Genomic DNA, 25474 nt, shown 5'->3' with positions numbered 1-25474 from the left:
CACTCTCTCCTTTCCATTTCCCACCTCTACCTTTTTCTCTGTCTATCCTTGACACGCACTCTCCGTCTCTTTTTCTCCCGCTCACCCCTCCTCCAGCCATCGTTCTGTCCACGCCGACACCCTCGACTGCTTCTGCTGGAGTCATGGCCTTCAGCGGCTGACAAGAATTCAGTGCCTGTGTGAGGGAAAATGTGTGTGTGTATCTGCGTCTTCAAGCGTGGATGAAATATGAGCTGTTAAATATGAATGCTGGCTGATGTTCTGATGCCACATAGTCATGTCACTCGTGCAAGAGGGGGTTGTGAAAATGGGCCTACATACACCCACACACACAGTTCAGTGTGTATGACAAGAAACTGCAGCGCCTGTGTGGCATTATTCTGCATCGCATTTGCTGTCCATTTGTCTGTGATACTTGCCGTACTAACATACACAGAGGAAGGCCCTGATTCAGGCTTCACTGACTTTAAACCTTGCTCAGGCTGACAGTAATTTCTGCCTCCAAATTACATTCCAATGGCTTCATAAATCTGCTGCCTCCTCCTCTGCCTCCTTCACCCACCTCCCCACTTCTTCCTGCTTCTCCATCTATCCCTCTTTTCTTTCTCCCTCCCTTTTTGACTCCAGCCTCACTTCATTTTTCTGTACAAACCTCCCCCCCACCGCACCACCCACCCCACCCGCCCCCTCCCGCTCAGCCTCTATTTCACCATCTCTCTTTCTCCTTCTCCCCTATCACTTATTTTCTCGTTTCCCCACACTCCTTCTCTCTGGCGCTGGCTCAGTAAATGAGAAACAGGGAGGTAGAGATGGGGAGGTTACGTGTGCGGGGTAGTTAAACAGTGACACACACATAAATCCACATAGATGCATACGCACACACACACACACACACACAGATGTGTAAATACACACATGCACGAGCATGCAGCCACAGTCAAACATCATAAACAGCACATTACTCTTTGATTGAAAGACATGCATTTGTGTTGCCATATATTTGCTGCGCCACTAAATTGACTTGTGCATGTGTACATGTGCGCACATATTTAAATGCATACATGTGTGCACTGTTTTTAATGAGAGTGTTCATTTTGCAGATAGTGCCTCGAGGTGAAATAATTGCCAATGCTGGGCCCTGATGGCTGGTTCAAGTGTTCTCAGGCCGGTTGTCTTTATGAGCCGTGGTGGGCCACGAACACACCCCTCACTTCCCTCACTGCCGCTTTAACAGCTGCTCTGCTGCAGCCGACACTCACATGCTATGAATACATGGGCTTAATATGCATAAGCACACAATGTAGACACCAACTTGGGCATTAATACTGAATACACATGCACGCGAGCTGAGGAAGAGGCCAGCGGAGAACAATAGTTCGCCTGACAATGGGGCTCAGAGGAATTCACTCCTCCATATTAATATTCAGGAGAGTGCATGTGGAGAGAGTGTGTGTGTCAGCAGGGACGCATGCTCATCAACCTCGCTAACACTGGTGTTAGGCAGCCACATGATTACAAAGTACTTCAGTCCCTAGCCCCTAAACTACTAATCCCTAACTCCTGGCCCCTCGCTTCCTATGTCCTAGCTCCCTGAAGTGCACAGAGAAAGATCGCCGCCAAGTAACACAGCTGTCACTTCTCCTTTCGGTTCAGAATTGTTCCGGTCAGCCTTAGGAAGCAAAGGGAGAATAGAGATGGATAATTAAGACAGCAATTATCACGGTTTTAACTTTTCAGCTTGAATCCCATTACTACCTCTTGTAGAAGTTCATGTCAGAACATGACATGAGCTTGTTTTTAGTCCTCCACTAAAAACAATGACTTTTTATGTCCTCCACTTGTAAATCACACAAGACGGGTGCTAACAACCCATGTGTGAGCATTCTGGACGTATTTCTGTGCATATGTTAGCACTATCTGGAAATTTGCAAGACCATGAGCAGCATATAGAAAATTTTTCACATCTGTACAATTTTCCCTTTGTTTCCAGTTTTCGTATTTGTATATGCTTGTTATACTATCTTCAATTCCCTACATCTGTCCAGCAAAGTGAAATAAAATGCTAATATTTCTATCATTAGTATAGAAGGAGGAAAGCAAAGCAGTGAGTGCATCTGCACAGAGGCCACAGTGAAAGTCACATACTGTTGAATGCCTGCAGGCTACACAGTTGTCATTGACTGGCTAACAAAAGCAGAGAGATTTCTGTCCCCCTGGGGAATGAGACGTTCTTTATGGGTCTCTGTTATGCATTAAAAAAAGAAAAAGAAAAAACAAGTACAACAGAAAAGACGCACAGCGATGGGGTCAGGCAGAAATGTTTTTGACCCAATCACGATATGGGTCACCAGAAGATGGGAAATGCTCTTTTCTTCCCCGCTTCCACTCCTCTTCTTCCCTAGTGGTGTGAGAGCAAGAAGCAACAAAGGATAAAATAGTACAGTGGCATTGTTTTCTGATGTCTTCAGTACAGAGAATAGACACCAAGTTGACTGTTGTTTTATTCTGTGGCAGCCTGCCAATGGGGCATATATGGATATGTGGTAGAAAAGAGAGACAAAAAGGTGAAAAAGTAGCAGAATACTGGACACATAACACTGGGAATCTTTCTTTTTTATTAAAAAAAACAACTAATGACATCTGGGCGTATTCAAAACAACAGTCTTGTCCAATAAATCTGTCAAAACTCAAAAGGTATCAAATTTTATCTTATATCAAGAAAAAAAGAACAAAAAAATAGAAGCTGACTATTGAAGTTTAAGTCGACTTTTTATAACAGTCATAGTCTGTCATTTAAGGTACTTTTAAAGAAAGCTGCCATAAGTAACACAGACAATGTGCGAAAGCCCATCATTTTCTAATCTTCTTCATAGTAATATTAAAGGTCTGATGACACTTATAATCACAGCTGCTGACTCACACTGACAAACTGAACATGCAATTAAGCCTATAAACTCACAAAGCTCTGTGGCTCCACATCAAGGCGAGGTTTTGTGTAACCTCTGTCTTAGTGCTGAACAAGAACAGAGAATTCAAAAGTGCGGATAAATGCTGATCGTCACTGGGGGGAAGAAATTACATTTGCCTCAGTAGCTTTGGAAATAACGACTAAAAAAAAGTCAGTAACATTCTGCAGCTTTTTCTAGTCTTTTCAAGTCTGGCACACATCATTTTCATGCACTCGCCCCTCATAAATGACAGGTGCCTTCTGCTTCCCGACTCTACTCTGAAACATGTTCCCTATTTCGCCGTCTCCTCCTCTCCAGTTCAGCTCCCCAAGCAAGGCTTCTGAAAATCCATTACAAAGAGTTTGAAGGACAGCCCGGGTATTACACAGAACTCTCCGCACATCGATATTTCATGGCAGTGAGCTGTAGAAGCGCTGCTGATGTTCAGTCGTCCCTTCTAGTCCAGTGCAGGCAGACATTTTGCCTGTGGTGGTGAAAGATTGGTGCAGAGTGTAAGAATGGCTGGAACAGACACTGAAAATCTATTACAGGGGCTGCGTTCAAAACTCTTATTGTTTGTAAAAGGTGACACCTGATCGTTAGCTAATGTTTTAGTTTCAGCCTCAATAGGTGACGTGTTGAAGCTGAGAAATGTTAGAATATCTAAAAAAAAAAGTAAAAGTCTGCTCATTTTTAATTGAAAGTGCCACAGAAGTTTTAATCATCCTTCCTTCTGGAGGAGCACTCTGGAAGCAGGAGACAAATCAAATCAAACGTTTCCAGCGGGTGACAGATCTGGACTGCAGGCAGGACAGTTCAGCGCCTGGATTTTTAGCTGCAGAGGCATGTTGTTGTTAGACATGCAGATTCTTGTTTGGCAATGTCTTGCTGAAATAAGGCTTTCCCTGCATATATTGTTATGTTACCAATGGTGCCTTTACAAATGTGCAAGTTGCCTGTGCCACATGCTTAAATCCACTCTCTTACAATCAGAAATGCTGTCTTTTTAAACTGTTCAGCGACAACAAGACTCTCTCTCACTCTCTCACAACTCACTCTCCAAATAGATTAAAACATTTTGATTCACTTCTTAATTAAGAGTAGTTTCTGCATCTTGTTGAGAGTATTTATGCTATTTTTTTTTGCTAGCAGTTTAAACTCACATTTGTGGATGCAGAAATGGACGGTGTTCACTGATATTCACTTTCAGAAGCGTGCCTGAGCCCAAGCTATTATTTCCACAGCAGAATGATGCCTGTTTTAATGCAGAGAGAGCAGGTCTTGGCCATATTACAATGGCTTTCCACCTTATCCACTGTAAACAGACATTTCACTGGATTGTGGAAAGTTTAATATTATGTGAAGTAGAAAAATTCAATTCCCTCTTTTTGGCATTTTTAGTCAACAAACATCCCTCTTTAAAGTTAAACCATATGCTCACACAGATGCAAAATCCCAAAGTTTTTCTTACTGTCTCTTAAATTGTTGAATTGTTTACCCACACAACCTTGAACCCCACCTCACCTTTACTTCTTAAATACACTGTGTTTTTGTATTTTATTATTCACTACACTTAGGAAATGTGTTGCTGGCACTAAATTCAAAACGGCCCTCAGAATAATATCATATTTGTGCTACGTTTAATTAAATCTGAGGTCAAGTCTATTTGCATATCATTGCATTTTGTTTTTCTGCAATTGTGTAGATGTCAGTCACTGAATGACAAGAGAATAAAATAAATATAACCCTACAGACAGTATAAAGCTCTTATTACGCTCATTAATAAATGGTGAAATCATTTCTCCTTACATGTCAATCACAAAGTCAATGCGTTTTCACAGACACTGTCCGTTTAACATTCTGCCCAACATCGAGCCATTTTCATCATGTATTGTAACGGCACTCTGCACATATAAATCAGTTTACTAGCCAAAAACTAGGTACCAGTCTGGAGATGTTTATGAAAAGGATCATTTATCTCACCACACCAACCACCTAACTACCTCAGTAAACTGCAGATTCCTGTCCATCTGTGGATCCAGTTTAAAATGCCAAACATGAAACAAAAATGCAGACGCACAATCACCCTGATGTTGGACTGCCGGGTGCACAGTTTATGCCTTTTTAAGTAACATTCACGAGCAGAAGTGCAGACGCAAGTCTGTTCGAACGAGTTTTCCGCGTGTGTCCTTTAAAAATGAAAATGAGGACAGCTTTATTTGTCTCTATTTGTGTTTAAGCAAACTCCCTGACAATTTCCCAGTTGGCTTTGTAGTCTACTTACTCTGGGATGAAGCAAACGGGCGAATGTGAGCAGTGGAGCAGCTAATAGCGTCCATGAATTAGTGTCTGTACACTCTGTATATGTCTGAAAACCTTATATTTCTAAAGCCCTTATATTTCACTGGGGGGTTTGATTCTGTACATAAGAAACAGGTACTTAGTTTGAGGTGGTTAATGAAAGCTCAAAAGCTATGTGTGAGCAAAAAAACAAAAAAAACATGGAGTTGTCTTAATGGGAGGTTTGGGTCCACTGGGAGAGTAATGCTGTGCATATGGAGTGTTGACCTTCAAGAAGTATTTTCACGAGGTACTTAATTTTAAAAGGTATAACCATTCTGAGGGGAATAATTATTTAGTCTTTTTAGTATTCTGTATTGTGCCAACAGTGAAACTCAACATTACATCTTGGCACCACATAAATAAAGCTGGAATAGAGAAAAAAAAAAACACACCAAAAATAGACCTGAAGCTATTTTAAGTGCATTTTATTTGTTTTAGCAATAAAGACTGCTGGTCAACATTTGAATGTTTGTGCTGTGAAACAGAAAGGCTCCCAGGTAATCCCCATGACTGAGAGATAACAATATTATTCTAAGTGTCTCTCATCAACACACAGTAACAAGGTTTTTGACTTAAAAACAGAAAAAGTTTATTCTAAAATGAAGGCTTTTTTCTAACACTAAGACACACAAAGACTTGGAGACTTGTATTTGTTCCGGATTTTACTTTTCCATACACAAAACATAAGTTAGGTAGAAGTCCGAACTCTAAGCACATATCGAGAGATTCTAACACACTTGAGTTTTAGTTTTAACCAACAGACTCAGTGCCCAGTCATCGTGTATTAGCTACAATTGTGGTTTGATGATTTGCATGTTTACTTGTGAAACATGAGAAGTTATAAACAGCGCTTTCACCTCAGTGTAAGTGGGCTTTTACAGTAGAAATGTTCACATAACCTACAAGTATTTTTCATTTAGAAACACAAACTATAAAATAATTACTCAATTAACATTACTTATAGTCGTATTTCCCTGAGAGGAAGACGTCAGACTGCAGCTGGCATCGTTAGTCCTTGTTCTGCGCTGCAGCACTGGTGAGCTGCATGTGTACCAGTTCATCCACTGCCGGTGCCTTCCCGCTCGCAGGGAATCCACTGAGAGCAGAACAAGGACTACAGGGGACGCAGCTGTGCCATAATTGTGACCTTGTCATGTAGTGAAGCGCAAGACTGGACCGGGCCTGCAGGGTAACAGTAGTAATGTCATATAAAAAATAAAAAAAAGAGTTTATGGCAAATATTGTATTTTATCCTGGATACGGTTGTTCTCCCAGATGCATGCAGTTCTAAACTGGCTGTGGTTGGAAATGTGACCACGCATAGTTGTCTGTTTGTCTGTATCAGCTGTGTGAAAGACTGGTGACCTCTCCGGGGCGTGGCCTCCAACTCCCGCCCAGTTTCAGCTGGGTAGGCTCCGGCCCCAAACAACTCTGAGCAGGATGAATTCCACATAGATAAGAGATCAATGGATAGGTCATCAGATTGACTTTGGCATCGATTTACATACTTGGGCCGCCAAACAACTAAGGTCAAAGTGTGTGGAGCACAGCCCTATAAAGTCCTATACATTTTTTTGTGTTATAAATGTACAAGAATATTTTTTATACAACATTTGCCTTTTCACCCTTACTCAGTGAGTCTCTAAATAAAGTAACACTGCTCTTGTTGCCTCTCTCTCTTTCAGGTGGGCATTCACCGGCTCTCAGCCAGCCGTCCTCCTGAAGCAAACATCAGTGAAGTGAAAGGTACCAGAAGACTCTCCACGTCTACCAATCTTTGGGAGAACGTTTCACGCTGAGCCACATCCCAGTGCTGCTCAGAGTGGATTGCATAAACGACACACTGTCATCTGGCTTTGCTGCCTGTGAAGATGATTTGTGCGAACTGAGAGAAAAGTGATCAAACATTTAACGGAGGAGAGTGAGGCTGAAACTGAGAGCCAGGGGAAAAGAAGCTCCATCACTGAATCCTGCTCACAAGGCTGGACTCTTGCCTGAGGGTGCCTCCGAACATGTTCATTATCATCACTGAAGTGTGACATTTATGTCGTAATAATTGCGATTGTGCAACCTGAACAGCAGAACCTTAATAAGGACACTTTGTTGGATTTTCCTGAACTGTGGAAATCATCTTTTTTCTGTGCTCACTGCTCATCAATTAAAACCACAATCTTGGCGACTCAAAGCAAGTGTAGCACGGCACAAAACCATTTTTTGCATGATCCACTACTTGCATGAGAATCTAGGATTGCTTTTGACTTCTAAGAAGGACCCTTGAGCTCTCAACTATCCTCTGACTATCTGCCCAACTGTAGCATTTGGGTGTGGTGGGATGGTTTCAGAATTAGGCCTCTGGACTCTCACTGAAGATGACTTAAGTTGGCAGGTCTAAAAGCCCCTTACCCAGAGTGAAAGCAAGAGCTTGGCAGGACACACACGCACACACACACACGCACACACACAAATGCGAATGCTGAGGTGGCTTTGAGCCATGCTTGTGTTGCTACTTGTGGAGCCCTGGAGCACAGGCTATCATCATCCCTATCATCATTCACCCAAGCTGAGGAAGATTCAACGGCCTGAAGCAAAGAGGCTACACTTCTGAACGATTCAAAGACGACTGTGAAACTGCTCTAACACACAGAGATCCAACGTCCTCAATCACACGAACAGACACTCTTAACGCTCCTCTCCACAAATTCCTGATACAGGAAAAACAAAGCTGCGGCAGACGTGAAAGGCGCAGAGACCGAGCAGGTTAGAAAGCCCTCGGCAATCGCACTCTGGGTCGATCGGACCTTTTACACGCACACACACCTCATCGCGGTTAAGAACACCGCGCTTACATCTAGCTATTAGCTGCATGATGAGTAAAAACAGAGACACACACACTATTTCTGTGCTACAACAAAGACATGATTCAAATGTTTGGAGGCCATAAAGGGAAAAGGAGGTGACAAAGCTGAGGCCAAGAAGAAGGCAGAACAGAGAAGGGGCGTAGAGGGAGGAGATGGGGGTGGTCTGCTGCGTCTAAATGGAGAAGAACAACAAGAGGAGAGGAGGGGAAAGGACCACAACTGATTGATCCAATCTCAGTGTGGAGGAATCAACAGAGGACAGGAGAGGAAACGATAAAAGAGGATTAAAAAGAGATAGAAACAGGCGAGGAGAGGATGACTCCTTGGACACTTCTGTAAACAGACCTGAAAGTGGAAATAATGAAAGATCATGAAGGGGAAGTGGGCGGATAGGAGAGGTAGATGGCGTAAAAGATAAAGATGCAGAAACAGGAGACAGCTGGAGATAGCAAGAGATCGAACCTGGGAGAGAGGAAGGCAGAAAATCTAAGGATCATTAATGGTAGGGATGTGTCGACTGGAAAGCTTGGCATGTGGGCAAAGACACACACTGGCTTGTGCCAAGAGGATATTTATGAGAGGGAAGCAGGGATAGTGTGGCACTGAAACATATGCTAGTTGATATTCACAGAGCATCCCAATCTGGTCTCGGCTCCTACCTTTACACTGCCTCTTGTGTGCATGTGTTCCGCTCGCTTACTTTTTCTGTCTCTCAAAAGCGGGGAGTGCTAGGAAATAGTCAGATTCGATCTAAAAATAGTATTAAGAAGAGAAATGATTCAACTCCTGGTCCATGCCAAACCGTATGACACAAACTCTTTTTTAACCTGACATATCAAATATTGTCTGTGTCTGGCTGAGACAGGAGCTGGTTGTTGTTGATACAGATTTCTGTCATATACACACACAGAGAGATGCACAACACAAGCATGTAAAGGTATCCAAATGCAGCTATTTTTACACCCAAAAGGAAAAAAAAACAACACCCAGTCAGTGTTTAGAATCATTCTTCTTTTTGCAGCAAACTCAGCTGATACTGACTTCAGTCTTCGCTGCCAGGAACTCATTTCCTCTCTCCTCCTCTGCCTCACTGTCCAACTCTCCATCTGTCTCCTCGCCTCCCTCCCTCCCTTCATCTCTTCTATTGTTGCCATCTCTTGTTTGCTTTGCATAGATTTTGACTGCAGCCAAGGGGCAATTTTGCATGTAGCACTGAGTTCACATACAAACACACACGTGCAGAGCGAGTAGGGAACCAAAAGAAGAAAAAAAAATTGCCTTTAGACGATTTGTTTATCAAATGTGCTGTCAAATCACGTCAGGCATTTCACGTCAGGGCAAATTTTCCAGCCTCGGGCTACCCAAAAGAAGGGACGGTGTAATTTCAACAACTTTCCCCACTGCATATCATCAAAATTCCATATATAGATCATTATGCGTCTGGACAGACATTATTTCATCTTAATTGTAAATTCATGTTATCAATGTTGGCGTCAGGGATTTGCGAGTAGACAAGTCATAAAATATTGACCAAGGAACATATAAATGATGCAGAAAAATGCCTCTCTGTAAAACATCTCGCTAAAACATTTCTGGGGATTTCAGAACCACTTTGCTGAATAATTTATAGAAATTTCACGAACAATAACCGCTGAGAGAAAACATGCATTATACATGTCAACTTTTATTGACTGTTCAGTATGTGAGTGCTTTCGTTCTCAGTGTGCTTATTAATTTGTGTGATAGTCTATGTGTGTTTTGGTCATGACCTCTCACAGACACGCTGTTTATCTGAGTTAACAGTCAGAAACCTGTGAAATTCGGCTTTTCTGTTGCGTGCTCGTTATCAATTTACTTCAGGGTCAGATCTAGAGCTGTCACTTCTTCGGACTTCTTGTTGTTTTTAAAGCCATCAAATGCACTGTCGGCAATTAATCTGATCTCCTTCTCCCTGATCTCTCCGTTTTAGTTTCATGTCAGTCACCATGATTCAATTAATCTCCTTGTAAAAAATAAAGAAAAAAAAAAACTCCTCACTTATTTTCCCCCACTTCAACTGTCACTGTCCAATTTTATCCATTTCTGTTGTCCCTTGGCTTATTCTGATTCCTGTAATCGCCCGGTCACTCCACCCCTCATTGCACTCTCTGCCTCTAAATGTCAGTTTGTCTTCTGCCTGGTCGATCTGACCCATATACTGGGGAGGTTCTCCTAAATGCATCTGACTATAGAGTTTTAACTTTTCCCAGCAAGTGGAAAATGCAGGACTCAAGATGAGCAACTTTAAAAAGAATCAACAGTGCAACTCTTTACTTTGTTATCGTTATGGGACAAGTTACACCACTTTGATTTTAAAATTGGTGAGTGATATCATTTGCTTGTAAATTAATTGATTTCCCATTTTCTCTCTTTCAGTCGGGAGCTGTGCACCAAGATGGCAGCCGAGAGTCTTGCTGAGCTTCGCGATTGGCTCTTTCTGCTCCTTCTGGTCCTCACCTTATTGGCTGAGGTGCTGGAACTGGCGGCAGCAGCAATTGCCATGGAGACGGGCGAGGGAGATGAGGGCATTGTTTGTCCCTCAGTGTGCCGCTGTGATGAGGGCTTTGTCTACTGCAACGACCGTGGCCTGAGTATAATTCCTCCACTACCGTTAACGGCTGCCATCCTGTACTTGCAGAGCAACCGACTGAGTAACGCTGGTTTGCCCTCATCACTGGAACGCAGCACATCCATACGAGTGATTTACCTGTATGCCAACCAGTTGGATGAATTCCCTATACACCTCCCACCTTCTTTAAAGGAACTCCATTTGCAGGATAATAATATACGAACGTTACCGCGATCGGCTCTGGCAAAGTTACCTTTACTAGAACGTTTGCACCTGGATGATAACTCTATATCCACAGTTAGCATCCAGGAGCGAGCTTTTTCTGGGACTCCACGGCTTCGACTGCTGTTTCTGTCTCGGAATCACCTGTCAAGCATCCCTGCAGGCCTCCCAGCATCATTAGAAGAACTGCGACTGGACGACAACAGAATCAGCACCATCCCCACTCATGCCTTCCGTGGGCTCTCCTCCCTGCGACGCTTGGTCCTGGATGGGAACTTGTTGGCTAACACGCGCATCGCAGATGACACCTTTTCACGTTTATCCAACCTGACGGAGCTGTCGTTGGTCAGGAATGCTCTGCAGTCTCCACCAGTAAACCTGCCTTCATCTCACCTCATTCGACTTCATTTACAAGACAACGGAATGACCCACATACCAAGGGGGGCTCTGGACGCGATGCGGCACCTGCAGAGGCTCGACCTTTCAGGGAACAATCTGACCAGTATTCCTCGAGGACTTCTGAGAGACACAGAAAGCCTGGAGCTGCTGCTGCTCCGAGGAAACCCCTGGTACTGTGGCTGCAACCTTCGCTGGCTCCACGCCTGGTTGCACGGACGGGGGTCAGCAGTGACAGTCAGAGGACTCACCTGTCAGGGGCCAGAGCCGGTGAGGGGCCAGACACTCAAAGACCTAACATCGCTGATGGATCAGTGCGAAGGCCCTCCTGCTGGTCCCAGTACTGGGGCAGGGGTGAACCCACCAGAGAAAGATGGAGTAGGTGAAGACAGTGTTGGAAGGGGCCAAGCTTTTCCCCCTGGTAGCACCACCACTACCTCCCTGTTGGTCCCCACACAAGGCTCCCTGTTCACTCTGCGAGCCAAGCGGCCTGGCCTCGTTATGCCTCTGCCTCCTGGAGAAGGTGGACAGGTTTCTGGAGAGGCCTTAGAGCTGACTGTAAAGCCTCTCTCCTCGGACAGTGTGCTGGTGAGTTGGCTGTGCCCGCAGCCAGCACCCTCCTTCCGCCTTTCGTGGCTGAGGTTGGGCAGCAGTGCAGCTCTTGGTTCAATAACAGAGACTCTAGTTCCTGGAGAGAGAAGGCAGTATCTCCTCACCCAGCTCACCCCACGTTCCCATTACCTCATCTGCCTGCTGCCACTGCGACAGGAGACTTCTTTTGGGGGCTCTAGTATGGGTTCAACCCGTATTGGCAGCATGGACATGGACAGCAAAGACTCGGCTCCGGCCTGCGCTCAGATAGAGACTGGAGAAGCTTTGGTCAGCTCCGGAGGGGAGGGTTCAGAGAAAGAGGGACAGGACTCGGAGCTCACAGCCTTGCCACTGGCTGGGATTATAGGGGGTGCCACAGCATTGGTAAGCCTGCTGTTAATCTTTGGAATCTTTTGCTGGTATGGACAGAGAGCAGGTTACATGTCAGGGGACACAGGCTCATACAGCAGGGGCCGGGGTGGAAAACATTACGATGACTATGTAGAGTCAGGCACCAAGAAAGACACTTCCATCTTAGAGATTAGGGCCCCTCCTGCAGGGTTTCAGATGACAGCTATGGCCCATCAGCCCCTGCAGCCTAAACTGGAGGATGTCACCTACATCCACACCATTTTCCCCTCTTCCTCCACTTCCTCCCAAGCTAACGGGACCTACCGGAGCAGCCATGGAGCTGGCAGCCTCAATGGCACCATCCTCAGCCAAACCAGTCACCATCATGCCACTTATGGTACCAACCGCGGTTACAGAGAGGGTGGCATCCCTGACATAGATTATGCTTACACGTGATGATAGAGGGACACACTCCCTGAGCCACGAGAGCTCTGCTGGCTAGTGGTCACGCTGTCCTTTGTTTCCAAAGTACCCTCTGTGCCTCTTCTGGTTCAATTCTGATTGGTTTGCTTTGTAGAGAAGACTGATTTGAGCTATGATGATTGGACAATGCTACTGAGTGAGAACAGTCCTATTTCTACTACTGTATATTACATAATACAGTAGGACCTTCTTTCAGCGCTACTTATAGTTATAAATGGTTACGTTTTCTCTTTTGGATATCTCAGTGTCTTTCAAACCTACTACTCTTCTCTGCTCATGATAATACACAGTAACTTATTTGAGGTTGATATACTAGGCTTAGCTGATTTAGCAGGAGATATATTTATAATATGAGGAAAAGACACTTGATGTGTATAGAGATAGCGCTCGTATCTTCCTACCAACTGTAAGCTCTGTGCTGTATAGATAAAAGGAGTAACGGAAGGAGAAATCAATGGTTGTTATAACCCACGGATGACAATGCATCATGGCTGACATGAAAAGATGTGTTCCTAGCCCCCTCCTTTCTTCTGGTTTACTCCCCTCCTTTTTAATTTTTCCTTCTCTTCGCCTCTTTTTTTGTTTTTTTGGCTGAGGCACTTTTCCTTTTATTTCTCTCGTGTCTTTTGTGGTGCTGTGAGCAGAGGACGACTTTGTTCTCCCCAAGGGAGCTGACAGCAGTGATAACACTTCTGACAGAGATGGGAGACACAAACCACAGCATGGGAAGACTAATGAGTGGGAGAAAGAGAGAAAGTGCAGAGGGGGTGACGGATGGATGGGTGGATAGAGGAAGAGAACATAAAAGAAGACAAGGGTAGACGGAGAGGGGTGCTGTTTAGGGGATGTAGTCTGAGAGAGGTGTGTCTGCTGGAGGCAGAGAGTGAGTACAGAGAAGAGAGAAATGGGAGCCAAGTTAAAAAAGGGTGTGTGACCAATACAGCAGCAGGAGACAAAAAAGGACAAAAGGAAAGGATGACAGGGGATAAAAGGGCTGACAAGTGGAATAATGTGACATCATCATCTATAAACAGATGAGGTTTTGCCCACAATGTATCCACGGCACTCAACAAATATCTAAGTGATAACGGACTGCATGCTTCCTTCAAAGATTGTTTTGAGTTGCCTGTGATTATTGTAAGTCAAAAGATTCCTTAAATAATACAAAACAAGAAAGAAAGCCAAGGCTAGACAATCAAAAGGTAAAATGATTGCCAGGACCACAGGACAAATGACTATAACTTCAGAACGACTATTAAACACTTAATCTCAGAGTTGAGCAGAGGAACTGCATGAACCCCATTTTTATTGTGGTCTGGTCTCATTATTAAATTATCTTTGCAAATGAAGGGAAATAAACTCATACATCTTGTAATAGTAGACCATTTATCTTCAACAGGCTGGCTAAACCTTCAACATTGAAAATAAGTTTGAGCAGCTGTTCATTTTTTGGAGGAAGTTGGAACGACTATGGTGTAATTACTCTTTCTGAGACTCATCCATAACAATATGTGTGTTCAAGTTTCTTAAAAAAAAACTATTTGTTTCTGTTTATTATTAGTACTTGAGGAAAATAAAGTAAAGACAGATATGAAAATAAAATGATCCATCATAGTAAACGTGATTGTGATATTCATGTGTTGATATAGTGATTGGATAACTGATTATACATCAATTTCTAAACAGGAAAGTGTATTTCTGGATGTCTCAGTCAATAACACACAAGACAAACTGTATATTTCATTGCAATGTTCCAATATTTCATTAAAACAGAGGGAAATCTGAGATAATACAGCCACAGGTACAGTTGGTTCCACGGTGTAAAGGCTTTGGTGTTCCATCGCTCAAGTTATTCCTTTAAGAAACGATGCCAAACATGTCTTCGTTTCAGCTTCTCACTTGTGACTCTTTGTTGCCGTTTTTAGTTTCATCACGTAGTAAAATTAAAATCTTTACCTTTTTCCACCGTCAGTTGAGCAAAGAGGCAGTTCATAGACACTGCTGTTGGCTTTGGTTTTCTGTGATAATTTCCCACTATTTTTACGGACGAAATAACGAATCAATTAATTGAAATCGACAATGGAGATGCAGCCTCACATATTTCTATCGTTCTATTGTCATCTAAACAAAACAAGTCACTTTTTTCTTGTTTTATGTTGAATTTAAAGCAGAAAGTAAAACTTACTTGACAATGGTTAAATTATCTAACTTAATCTGTTAAAGTCTTGGCAGTGACCCATATTTGTGTACTCAGGTCGTCCAGTTTTAAGGCCTTAGCACAGCATACACGCAGTCCTGTTTACAGGGATAGCAGCCCGACCGCAACACTGTGCATTTCAACACAAACACGGCCACAGGAAGGCGGCACCTTCTCTCTGACTTCCTCTAATCGACCCCACTAATAAACCATTAATGGAGGAGGAACTTCAGCGGAATATCATTAAACAGCCAGAGTTTAAAAGAGGAAGAGGCAGGGAGGAAAGAATAAAGAGTGAGGATGAAGAGCGGACATTTAGATAGAGCCTTTAAGTGTTGAAACCCATTCCTTTCTTTCCTTTCTTTCTGAGCTTACTTACTCTTTTCCAGCCTGTGTTACTGTGTGCCAGTCATAATGGAGGAGCGCCGCTGTGTTTTTTTTTTTAGTTTCTTTACGTCTGTATTTATTTTGGAGTTGGTTTTTTTCTCCAGTTTTTTTAAAGAGCAGTGAAGCTACCGTTCATTCTGTGTAGAAATCCTTTTCCTTTAAAAATCTCATCCTCAGATGTGATAATGAAAACACTTATGTATAAACATAAAAATGGGTGCAAAATGCTATTCCATTTATTGGTCTGTCGTCTTTTTTTCTACGCAGATGAATAAAGACTTGTAAAAGGAAAAGGCAGTTTTGTGTGTTTTTCTTTGTGCGCGGGCTTCTGCGCTGGGGTTCATCAAAGCAACGACAAAAGCAGAAGATCACAAATAATACGCTGAGGTGGCTTAAGAAAACAAGAATCAATGTGGGGCTCAGATTATTAATATGATTCATGACGAGACGGGGCAGACCTTATTAAATCACACACACTCAATGAATACATCAGCTTCTATACGATTCAATTTGGAGGAATCAGCCAGCCCAAAGCAAACGCATGTGTTGATTTGGTGAGAAGTTTGTGCAGTTTGTGTGTTTCACATAAGTGTGTGTGTGTGGTTGTTATGCGGATGTGTCGGTGCTGCTGTGTTTGAAGACATGCCTCTCATTCTCAGTGAGTGCTAATGCTTGTGTAAGCATGGATCAATATAACGAACGCGGGAGTGCATAAGTCTCCATCTCTGAGTGGGTGCGTGCGCTAGGCGTTTCTGAAGAAATATACTGTAACGCCGACTGAGAGAGTTTGTTGCAGTGTGTCATTAGACAAAACGAAAGGCAGCTGACCTCAAAAGACAAACCAAAAGATGTGCGATTACATATCCGTCTGTGCCAACAAGCACTGTACTGTACATGTGACGCCGCCGCATCTTCACCGCTGTGCTATTAACAACAAAGTCCTGGGCTCCCTCCAGTCATTACGAAGGCCTTCTGCTGTCGAAGTCCATTATCCAGCATCAAGGCCCCCCCCCCCCCATATCTTAATTATTCAAACTTACATCACACCAAACGAAAAGATCTGCACTCAGACAAGCGCACACGCCTTTTCAAATTCATTCCCACACTGCAACAAATGGGATCAAAGGGGAAGCTTCTGTTACCTTACATCTACAAGCACATCAGAGAAAGAATTTTTAGATAAACATGTTAAAGGTGTTATGGTTTGTGCACACAAGCCCAACAGTGATGTGTCACGTCTCAATGGGTTTCCTTTTAATTCCTTTAGATTCTGAATATGCGGCCTCTATTTCTTTAACAAATGTGCCCCACTGATATGCAATAAAATGGTTGGTTGCATTTTAAACTCCGTGCTCAGTATTTCCTCCACCACAGCTTTGTTAAGGATGATTTAAAGCCGAGCCGCAACGTTAAAAGAACCCTCCAGTGTTTGCATGCATTAGAGGCTTATTTAGTCAAAGGTCATTGTATTCCTCAGAATGCAGAGTTTGGCATACTGAACCGAACGTTTGTGCACAGTCGTCTTTGCATGGATAGTTTGGATGCAAATGTCCCTACAAATTGCTGGCATCATTCAGACATTTCTGCAAGAGTGATGATACGTTTGCGTCTCCCTTCAGACTGCAGATTGAAATCGCAGCGGTCAAGGGCAAAGCGGAGAAAAACATAAACAAATGTAAAATATGAGCCGGTGCCAAAAAAAAGAGGAAACTCGGTAAAAACATCAATGCTAGAACATTAAGTCAGAAGGTGTCAACAAATTCAAAGCACTCTGAGTGCTGGTGTATAATTCCAACAACAAAAAAAAACTTATCAGCAGTGCAGTATGATGAGCTTTTAATTTTCATGCCTGAAGCCTTTTGTTTTGCCTCTTGCTTGCAGTCATTTTGGCCACTGACTCGAAACAGCACTTCTGTCTACTTAATGAGCTTTTTTCATTTTTGCTCTGTGTTCACTATGACTCGAGACTTTTTTTTTTTTTTTTTCTTCACTCAAAACCGTTTTCCACTTAAATCCTCATCTCGGCAGCAAATCCAACTCAAGAGACACTTGTGAATTTTAAGCAACGTTCCAACATCGTTTCTGTCGTACAGACGCTTGTTTACATTTGAATTCACAGAGGGATCCCGACAGACCATGGCCGAGCCAGAAAGCTCACACTGACATGTCTCATCTTACACAAACACACCAAAAGTAGCCTGTGAAGTACCTCCGAGGAATGACTTTAACAACAGCAACAACAAAAAACATTAAGCTTTGGTGGTGCTTTGTGGCAGTGAATGGAGAGGACATCAGTGGAAAAAACAAGACTAAGACTTAGACACCCTCTGGGGCATTTAGACAACACCAAAAGTATGAATTAGGCTGTCTATCAGCGAGAGACACTTCAGTGCCACTGCAGAACCCCTCTAGTGAGAAAGAAGACATAACAAATCTTCTGAGAAAAGTCCTGGCACAACCAAATTGCCCTTGTACTGCAACTGTCCTCGGTTCAGCTTCCCAGACGCATGCATTTGATCTTTTAGTTTAGCTTAATTATAAGCCTGTGGACTGCGGCATATTCTGTAACCTTGTAAGGAGAGGAGCCTCTGAAATGGAATTGAAGGCATTTACCACCTTAAGTAGTCTTTGTGAAGCTTGCCGTGTTGTCAGACTTGCATTGCGTGAAACACAAATGGGCCTCCTTTCCTTGTACTGTACGATAAATCATCAGAGATTCAGTTACATCTCCGGGCTACATGAGCAATCTGTGAAGAGAAACAACTCCGGTGAAGGAGTGCTTCAGGCAGACGGCTCCTGCTGGATGTGCTTTTCCAAAGCTCTTAGCCGTCACTCAAGTTCAGCTCACTCCCCACCTCTCCTTGGCTACACTCTGGACCACACAGAGACTTCAGCTCTTGTAGTTATGGCAACTTGTGATTTCTATGGAGGACTGCGTCTCAGCCTCTCTTCAGCAGAGGCAGACACATCTCAGCCAAAAAGATAAATGAATTCCAGGAGCACGGTAAATTATTCATAATTAAGTATGAAATGCCACACAGAGGATTGTGATCATACCAGAGGTCCAGCGCTCACAATGTGCTGCCCAACTTTCCATTCTTTAAAAGGGAACTGCCTGGTTCAACTTAATGCTGAAATTCTGCACCTAAATCCTGTAAAATAATACCGAAAAATACATACAGTATACAGTCGCTGTTAGAAACATTATTCATAAGTAGAAAAGATTCAAGAGAGATGATCTTCCCAGGAGTGGATGTCCGCAGGTTCAGCCCAGGTCAGATGCAATGTTCAGAGAAACAAAAACCCAACAAGAACTCAACTGTCTTTCAGACAGATGAGACCAAAGTGGAGATGTTCTGTCATCATGCACAGCACCTTTTTTGGAGAAAACCAAAGACAGCACATCGGCACAAACACCCCATACCAACTGTCAAACAAGGAGGTGAAGGGCTGATGATTTGGGCTTTTGCAGCCACAGGACCTGGACGCCTTGCAGTCACCATGAACTCCTCTGCACACCAAAGTATTCGAGAGTCGAATGAGAGGCCATCTGTCTGACAGCTAAAGCTTGGCTGAAACTGAGTCATCAACGGGACAAAGATCCCAAACACAGCAGCAAATCTACAACAGAAAAGAATCAAGGTGTTACAATATTCCAGTCAAAGTCCAGACATCAACCTGACTGAAAGGCTGTGGTGGCACAGAGTGGGACAAAATGCATCCTGCATGATGTGAGAGACGGAAAACATCACAAAATGATGACTTTAAGTTCTTGCAGCAAACTACTGAATAATAAGGTTTCTTTAGTTTTTCCATAAACTGTATTTTGGCTTAGTTTATGTTACATAATAATAGAGTGAATAATGTATCTACTTCATTTAAAGATTGGACTAAATGATTTTCCACTTTGTCCTGAACAGTAAAACCTTAAAACTTGACAGTAACAAAGTTGAACAGATTAACAGGTTAAAGTCTTCAGTTTAAACATGTTGCTTTTTCCACAGCTGGAAAAAATAAAAACCAGATTAAACAAATAACCTGTCCACAGATGTTAATGCACGTTTGTCACTCACAGCTTGCAAACACTTTTTAAAACAGCAAAGGATCGCTTTTATTCTCAGATCTCTCCCTTGCACACTACATCCTTTTCCCCCTCTGAGATTTTTTTCATGTGTGGCACACAATGTTTGCAGCATTTTATCCCCTCAGATTTTCAGTAACGCTCGGGTCAGGCGCTGTCAGGGACACTCCAGAAGCTCCAGCTTACGTTTCTCTTAAGATGTTTATGGTGGCTTTTAATGTCCGCTCTGGATCAAAGCCTTGTTGCGGACACCAGCCCCTTTGCTACTTAACTTTCTCGAACGACTTGTTCCAGTACTTACTTAGTTATGTGCAGCTCCTTTTGCACATGCCATTTTCTTCCTTTTTCCTCACTAAGTTAATGAACATTAAAAAGGACATTAACATTTGAATACAGGGTTTGTCTTTGCTACAGGGACTGTTTGCATACAACTGTGCTTTACTAACTGATTGATCGGCCTGTCAGTCAGTCCAGCTCTAACCAGGACTGCCCGTTCCATTCGTGGACAATAGCAATAACAGGATTTAAGTGGATAAATAGCTCCTATAAATAGTCTTGTCATTTCTCAAGCTCTGAAAATGCAGCAGTCGACAACACGTGCATAAAGCAAGGTTTCACAATGACGCCTGATAGATCGCAATTACTAGATGGTAATTGTGTGAATTGTGTGCTGTGTGTACTCTCTGTACTGTCTGCATGTGCGTCTATGTAATTATGTGACAAAAGCATCATCGTGATGAGGACATACGCGTATACAAAGAGAGTCTCTCGCATTTGCTGGTGGGGCGAGAGGAAGAGGACTCGGGTATACATTAGAGCCCATTTTGGAGGTTACAGTTAGACATCATGTGTACTTAATTCACAAAGCTATTATTACAAAGATGAGAGAAAATTGAGACTTAATGTCAGGCTGCATTATACTTTATTATTCAAATAACACTGCCTACAATGAGGATAATCTTCTTACAATGTGTTTTTAATTTCCATGTCTCATTTGTTCTTGTTCCATCTTGCGTAACTTGGTTCTAGACTAAATTACTTTCATGGCTCATTTGGAGACACAGAATTATTCAAATGTCAAAAGTTTAAATGAAAAACATCAATCATCAAAGGTGGACAAACAAGATATTCATCAGGTGATTGTGGTTTCTACCTCAAGTCTTTTTTTAATTTTTTTTTTTTAATAATGTTTTATAAGCATTTGACCCGAGCAGCCGAGGAGGAGGTCAGAGCTTTGAGTATGCGGTCAAAATCTCAATGCCGCTTGTTTGGAAGTAAATCCAGTTTATTATTCCTGCCATTAAGACCTGGAAATCTAAACAAAATGTACTATTAGGTGGAAGAGCGCTGAAACCTAAACAGCTCCGACAGATGGGCTGTGATACATCTCGTCAATAGTTCTGCACACACTCATTCTGAAATTCACCTGACCTTTAAATGAAGCACTTGCTGAAATATTTAGAAGCCTTTAAAATGTTCGATTTTATGATTCTTTGCTTTTTAAAACACAGCGTGGAAAGACAGCACTTTACAACCTCTGATTTTCTCTATTGATAAACTCTATTCTTCACCATCTGATCAATAACTCCCCACTGGTCTGCAGTCACAGTCCAGGTCTAAAGGTGGGCATCAGGTCTGATTTTTAACAAGGTTTATCTCTGACTCTCAGGTCCTCATCTGTCACCACACTTCATAACCGGATTTTCTCGATTGGTTAGATAAATACTCATTTAATTCAACAATTTTGTTATCATCTTATTTGTTTTAAGAGAGGAGAGGTGACCCCATGACGAACTCTCTGTGATGCTCTTTTCATACACAGTAATGTAACAGACCTGATGCCATTTAACATTATTAGTTCAGGGGTTAGTTAATTTTTCACAGCATTGAACAACTTCTCCAGAACTTTGCTGCCCATGTCCCTGCTTTTCCAAATGAGCTGTACCAATTAGATTTAAAATCAGCACAAATCAGCAAATATTTAGAAAAAAAAAATCAATAACATGTCTCAGTTTTATATAGCTGCATATAATCAGTCTTATATATAATATAATGATTTAAATATGGGATTGATTCACTTGTGGATCATTGTTTTTGTTTAGATTTTACACAGCGTCCCTATTTTTATTTTTTTTGGAAATAGTACCACGATTAATAATGACAAACCAATTCAAAGCAGGCTCTGATGCTACATGTTTCAGATGTTCTGTATAACACTCCAACACTACAAATGTGACAAATGTGAAAAAGTTTCCTGCACACGTGAAAATACATTTAATTCTTTTGCAGTTAATATTCAGATTGGTAAATATGTGTGATCCACAAAGACGACATCTGCAGTGAGTTTACACTTTTTCCTGGAACGTATGCTGCATTTGAGTGCTGGAGCAAACCAAAGACATTTCAATGTATTCATGTTTATCTTCCCGAGTGAGAAAGGTGTTTTTCTGAAAAGATGAGAAAGCTCATCACTGAGTTACAGATCGCGTAATCTGCAACTTGATTTGTGATTATTTTCAGATCATTTTGAGAAGGATTTCTTACGGCTTTTGAAATATTTGATTTGTTTGTGGCTTATTCTTAATTATACATATTTAGGTAAAATTTTAATTTACCTTTGCTTTTGTTGTTATTTTGCAGAAAGCTTTAAGGTACAGTAAGGCTTTCAGCTTTATTTCAACCCTTTTGTGGGGGTTGTCAGCTGTGCTTTAAAAGAGTTTAGTTCCTTTGAGTTCTTATATTTATACAGACCAGCTACTAATCTACTGTACATATTTAGTAATAACCATTTATAATCCATCTGCATTTCATTTTTCTGTAAATGCACTAATGAGCACTGTTGTCTCATCGCAAGATTCAAGCTTCTCTGTTGTATAAAACCCATTTTCCAGAAAAGTTGCTATGTTGTAAAAAAAAAAAAACAGCAACATGTTAAACCTATGGTTTGTTAATTAGTTTGAACCTTTATTCAGCAGACACAGGTAAAAAGGAATTTATTTTCTGTGTGTTAACAGACCGGCCTCATTGTATTTCTTAAAAAAAAAAAAAACTAGAATATAAAAACAGTTAGGAGACCGACACGATCATGTTAGCCAACCCTTACTTTTAACCAGACTTTATAACCAACTTTGACAGATTTGCAAGATGAATCTGTTTCTATTCTATCTGAACAGTATGTGGGCGTCTCATTCTCTTCTTCGTGATGCTCCAAACATTTCAACAGATAGACAGATGTGGACAGCAGACAGGCCGGTCAAGCCCACACTTCACTGCATTATTTCCTTTCTACTCTTGTCTGAGGGCTCAAACACATGAATAAATCAGATAGACTTATTTTTTGCTACTTTTCAGAAAACCTCCCCACCTTTTCTGGAAATGAGGAGACATTCTTCTTATCACTTCATTGGCTTTCTCAACATCAGATATCATCTTTATTTTTACCAGACAAAACAAAACAAAACTGTTAATAGCTTCCCATTCAGCATGGTCGCCATCAGCAGATCAACCCCAAGTCCACTGGGAACCACAGTTCCACTAAACAAACATTTGAACGCAGCATTTGCCTTGTTGACAGAAGCTCTGATGGGCCAAAGTGCTGATGACCAAGCGGACTTCTTTTCTCTTTACTCCCCAATTCACTTTATCTCCTTCCATCTCTCAATCAGGCTAATGAGGCTCGCACTTCCTCCAATCCTTCCTGCTTGCTAAAGTGGCGATTGATTGGAGGGGTGGGAAAGCTTTTAACAAGGGAGGGGTGGGATAAAAATAATTAGCACGAATGAGCTTTTCTGCTAACTCCTTCATTTTGCCTTTTCTGTTTATTTCCTGACCCAGACAACATTAGGGATTAACTCTCCAAGTGTATGTTAACTTCTTAATGTCAGGGTGTAAATCAACCTGAAGCTGTAAATTCAGCCCCATTTGTTTAATGCCAACGTCTTGCTCCTCTCGTGTCACAGCGCTGCGATGATGTCCAGCTGAATAGAGTGCAGTGCTAACAAACCAATGGTGAAGCTTTTCTTCCATCCTCCCACTCAAATTGAGACACAAACTGGACATTGGAGCTTCCCGTGGAGACTGGAGGCACCGAACCTTGAAAACTAAATTTTCACTACACAGAGAGCATTAATGTCACTGCCCAAATGACCATTTGAGTGGTCTTTCTGACAGTCGTACCTTAATTAACTCAGACAGATCTGGACTGGAAAAACTAGAGCAGCAGCACTGTCTAATTCATAGTACGCTGCAGGCTCCGAACTTCACCCATGGCAAAGACGCAGACACACGAGGACAATGTGGAGTAAACACAGCCTCGGTGAAATGTAGAAGAGCGTGAGACCAAGCGAAAATTTAAGAGTCAGAAGCGTTGACGTTGATCGACCAGAAAAGGCCAAAAGTAATTGCTAGCAAACAATAAATAAAAAAAAGTATGTGGCTATTATTGTTTTTAAATGGACATGAAAAAAAAAAAAGACACTTATTTCACCATAGAAAATGAGCCACTTCAAGAGTATGTGCAAAAGCAATTTTCTATTCTTATTATGTGGAGGATTTCAAGACAATCCTCAAAGCAAATACAGAGAGCTCAAATATTAGCTCTCCACAGAAGGAATTATTACTTCACTGGGATCAGGGTAAAGCATGCATGTCTCCTTGGTGACAAGCTACTGAACCATCATTAAAGATTTAAGTCTGAATTAATATAAGCAGGTCTATAAAGAAACTTGTTTCATTCACACAGCTTCCATAAAGTCCAGCCCTGACCGCAGAAGAAAGATATAGATTAATTAGGATAAAGACGTTCCTTTCCCATGAAACGCACCGACTTCAAGGTCTTTAAATGTGTTAGTCAGGGACTTCTGTGACAGGGAGTCAAATTGGGTGTCATACCCGGTGTCTCTGCACTAATCCTTAAACTCATCCTAAACCATTTATAAACCGACGATTATATATAACAGATGTCCATTTTTTTTTTTATTAATTCAATACTTCCAAAGCAATAAAAAAATTATAGAAAAGAAAACTTTTACTGTTTAAATCGCTTCACATCTGTATGCAAAATAACTAATTATTTTTTAGAAACAAACTTTAAATCGGGATGTTTTCCTGCTTTTCTTTGTCTAAAAAAAATTCTTTGCTTTCTTTTTCTGGTTTGAAAACAGTTTTTTCTTTATGTCACAGCATTTCCAACAGCTGCTTCACTATTTTCCCATTTTGCCTTCTGACTGCCATGGCCTTGAAGTACCATCAGTCACCTGAGGACTCATTCATAAAACAGTGTGCAGGATCCACACAGAGTGCATGCATGCATATATATGACCACATCTCAGCGTGAACGCTCAATGTAAAGCACTTCATAAAATATTCGGTGGCCTAGAGATAAACATGCTGGTCAGTGTTGGTTTTTTTCACCTTAACTCAGCCTATGATGGACTCAAACTACAGGGACAAGAGACAGTCAGTGTACAAAATAATAAAAACTTTAAATTAAACGAGATGTCTTCAAAGTCTAAAACTAAATGCTCAATATCAAACAACCGGTGGAACAAGAAACCAAACACACAAGACTAAATGAACAGTGAACAACAAACCCTGGGATGAGAAACACAAATGAAGAGAATGTACAAAGCAATCCGAAAACTAGAAAACTAGAACCAGTAGCAACCCAGGGAAAGGACTCGGTACACGAAAACCCCAAAAACTCAAAAGGAAAAGTTCTGACAAATACAACAACAAAAAAAAAAAAATCCATCCACCATGACCACAATAATCAAGAGGAAGTCCAAGAAAGTTACTCCTGCTGACAAAACCCTCCTTGTTCCCTCCCAATTCCTCCGTAATGACTGCAGATATCAGTGACATCACAACCTGAGTGATCGTTTGAAACTGGGAGTCTCATAGATGAACAAAACGTATCTGTTTACACACGTGCAGTTAACTGCATTACGGTTAGAGCTCGCTGGCTTCGTTTCTCCTGATTTACACAGTCAGTATTTGCAGGCTGTGCCA

At 41.9% G+C, this 25474-nt stretch overlaps 2 protein-coding genes across 5 annotated transcripts in view; one reads left to right on the top strand and one right to left on the bottom strand.

The window, feature by feature from the left end:
* Positions 1-15665, top strand: part of flrt1b (fibronectin leucine rich transmembrane protein 1b) — a 36931-nt gene extending 21266 nt beyond the window's left edge. For both annotated transcript variants that reach the window (XM_072395573.1, XM_072395572.1), the window contains exons 2-3: positions 6977-8048; positions 10565-15665. In XM_072395573.1, coding sequence (XP_072251674.1) covers positions 10584-12773 — 2190 coding nt within the window. In that variant the 5' untranslated portion in view covers positions 6977-8048; positions 10565-10583 and the 3' untranslated portion in view covers positions 12774-15665. The remainder of the gene's footprint in view (positions 1-6976; positions 8049-10564) is intronic.
* Positions 1-25474, bottom strand: part of macrod1 (mono-ADP ribosylhydrolase 1) — a 121872-nt gene that overhangs the window by 83349 nt on the left and 13049 nt on the right. The window lies entirely within an intron of this gene.

Source organism: Leuresthes tenuis, unplaced genomic scaffold (genome assembly GCF_036924035.1).
Source record: "Leuresthes tenuis unplaced genomic scaffold, fLeuTen1.0.hap1 SCAF_11, whole genome shotgun sequence".
Lineage (NCBI taxonomy): Eukaryota > Metazoa > Chordata > Actinopteri > Atheriniformes > Atherinopsidae > Leuresthes > Leuresthes tenuis.
The sequence above is the reverse complement of the archived record's forward strand: the minus strand, read 5'-3'. Positions and strand labels throughout refer to the sequence as shown.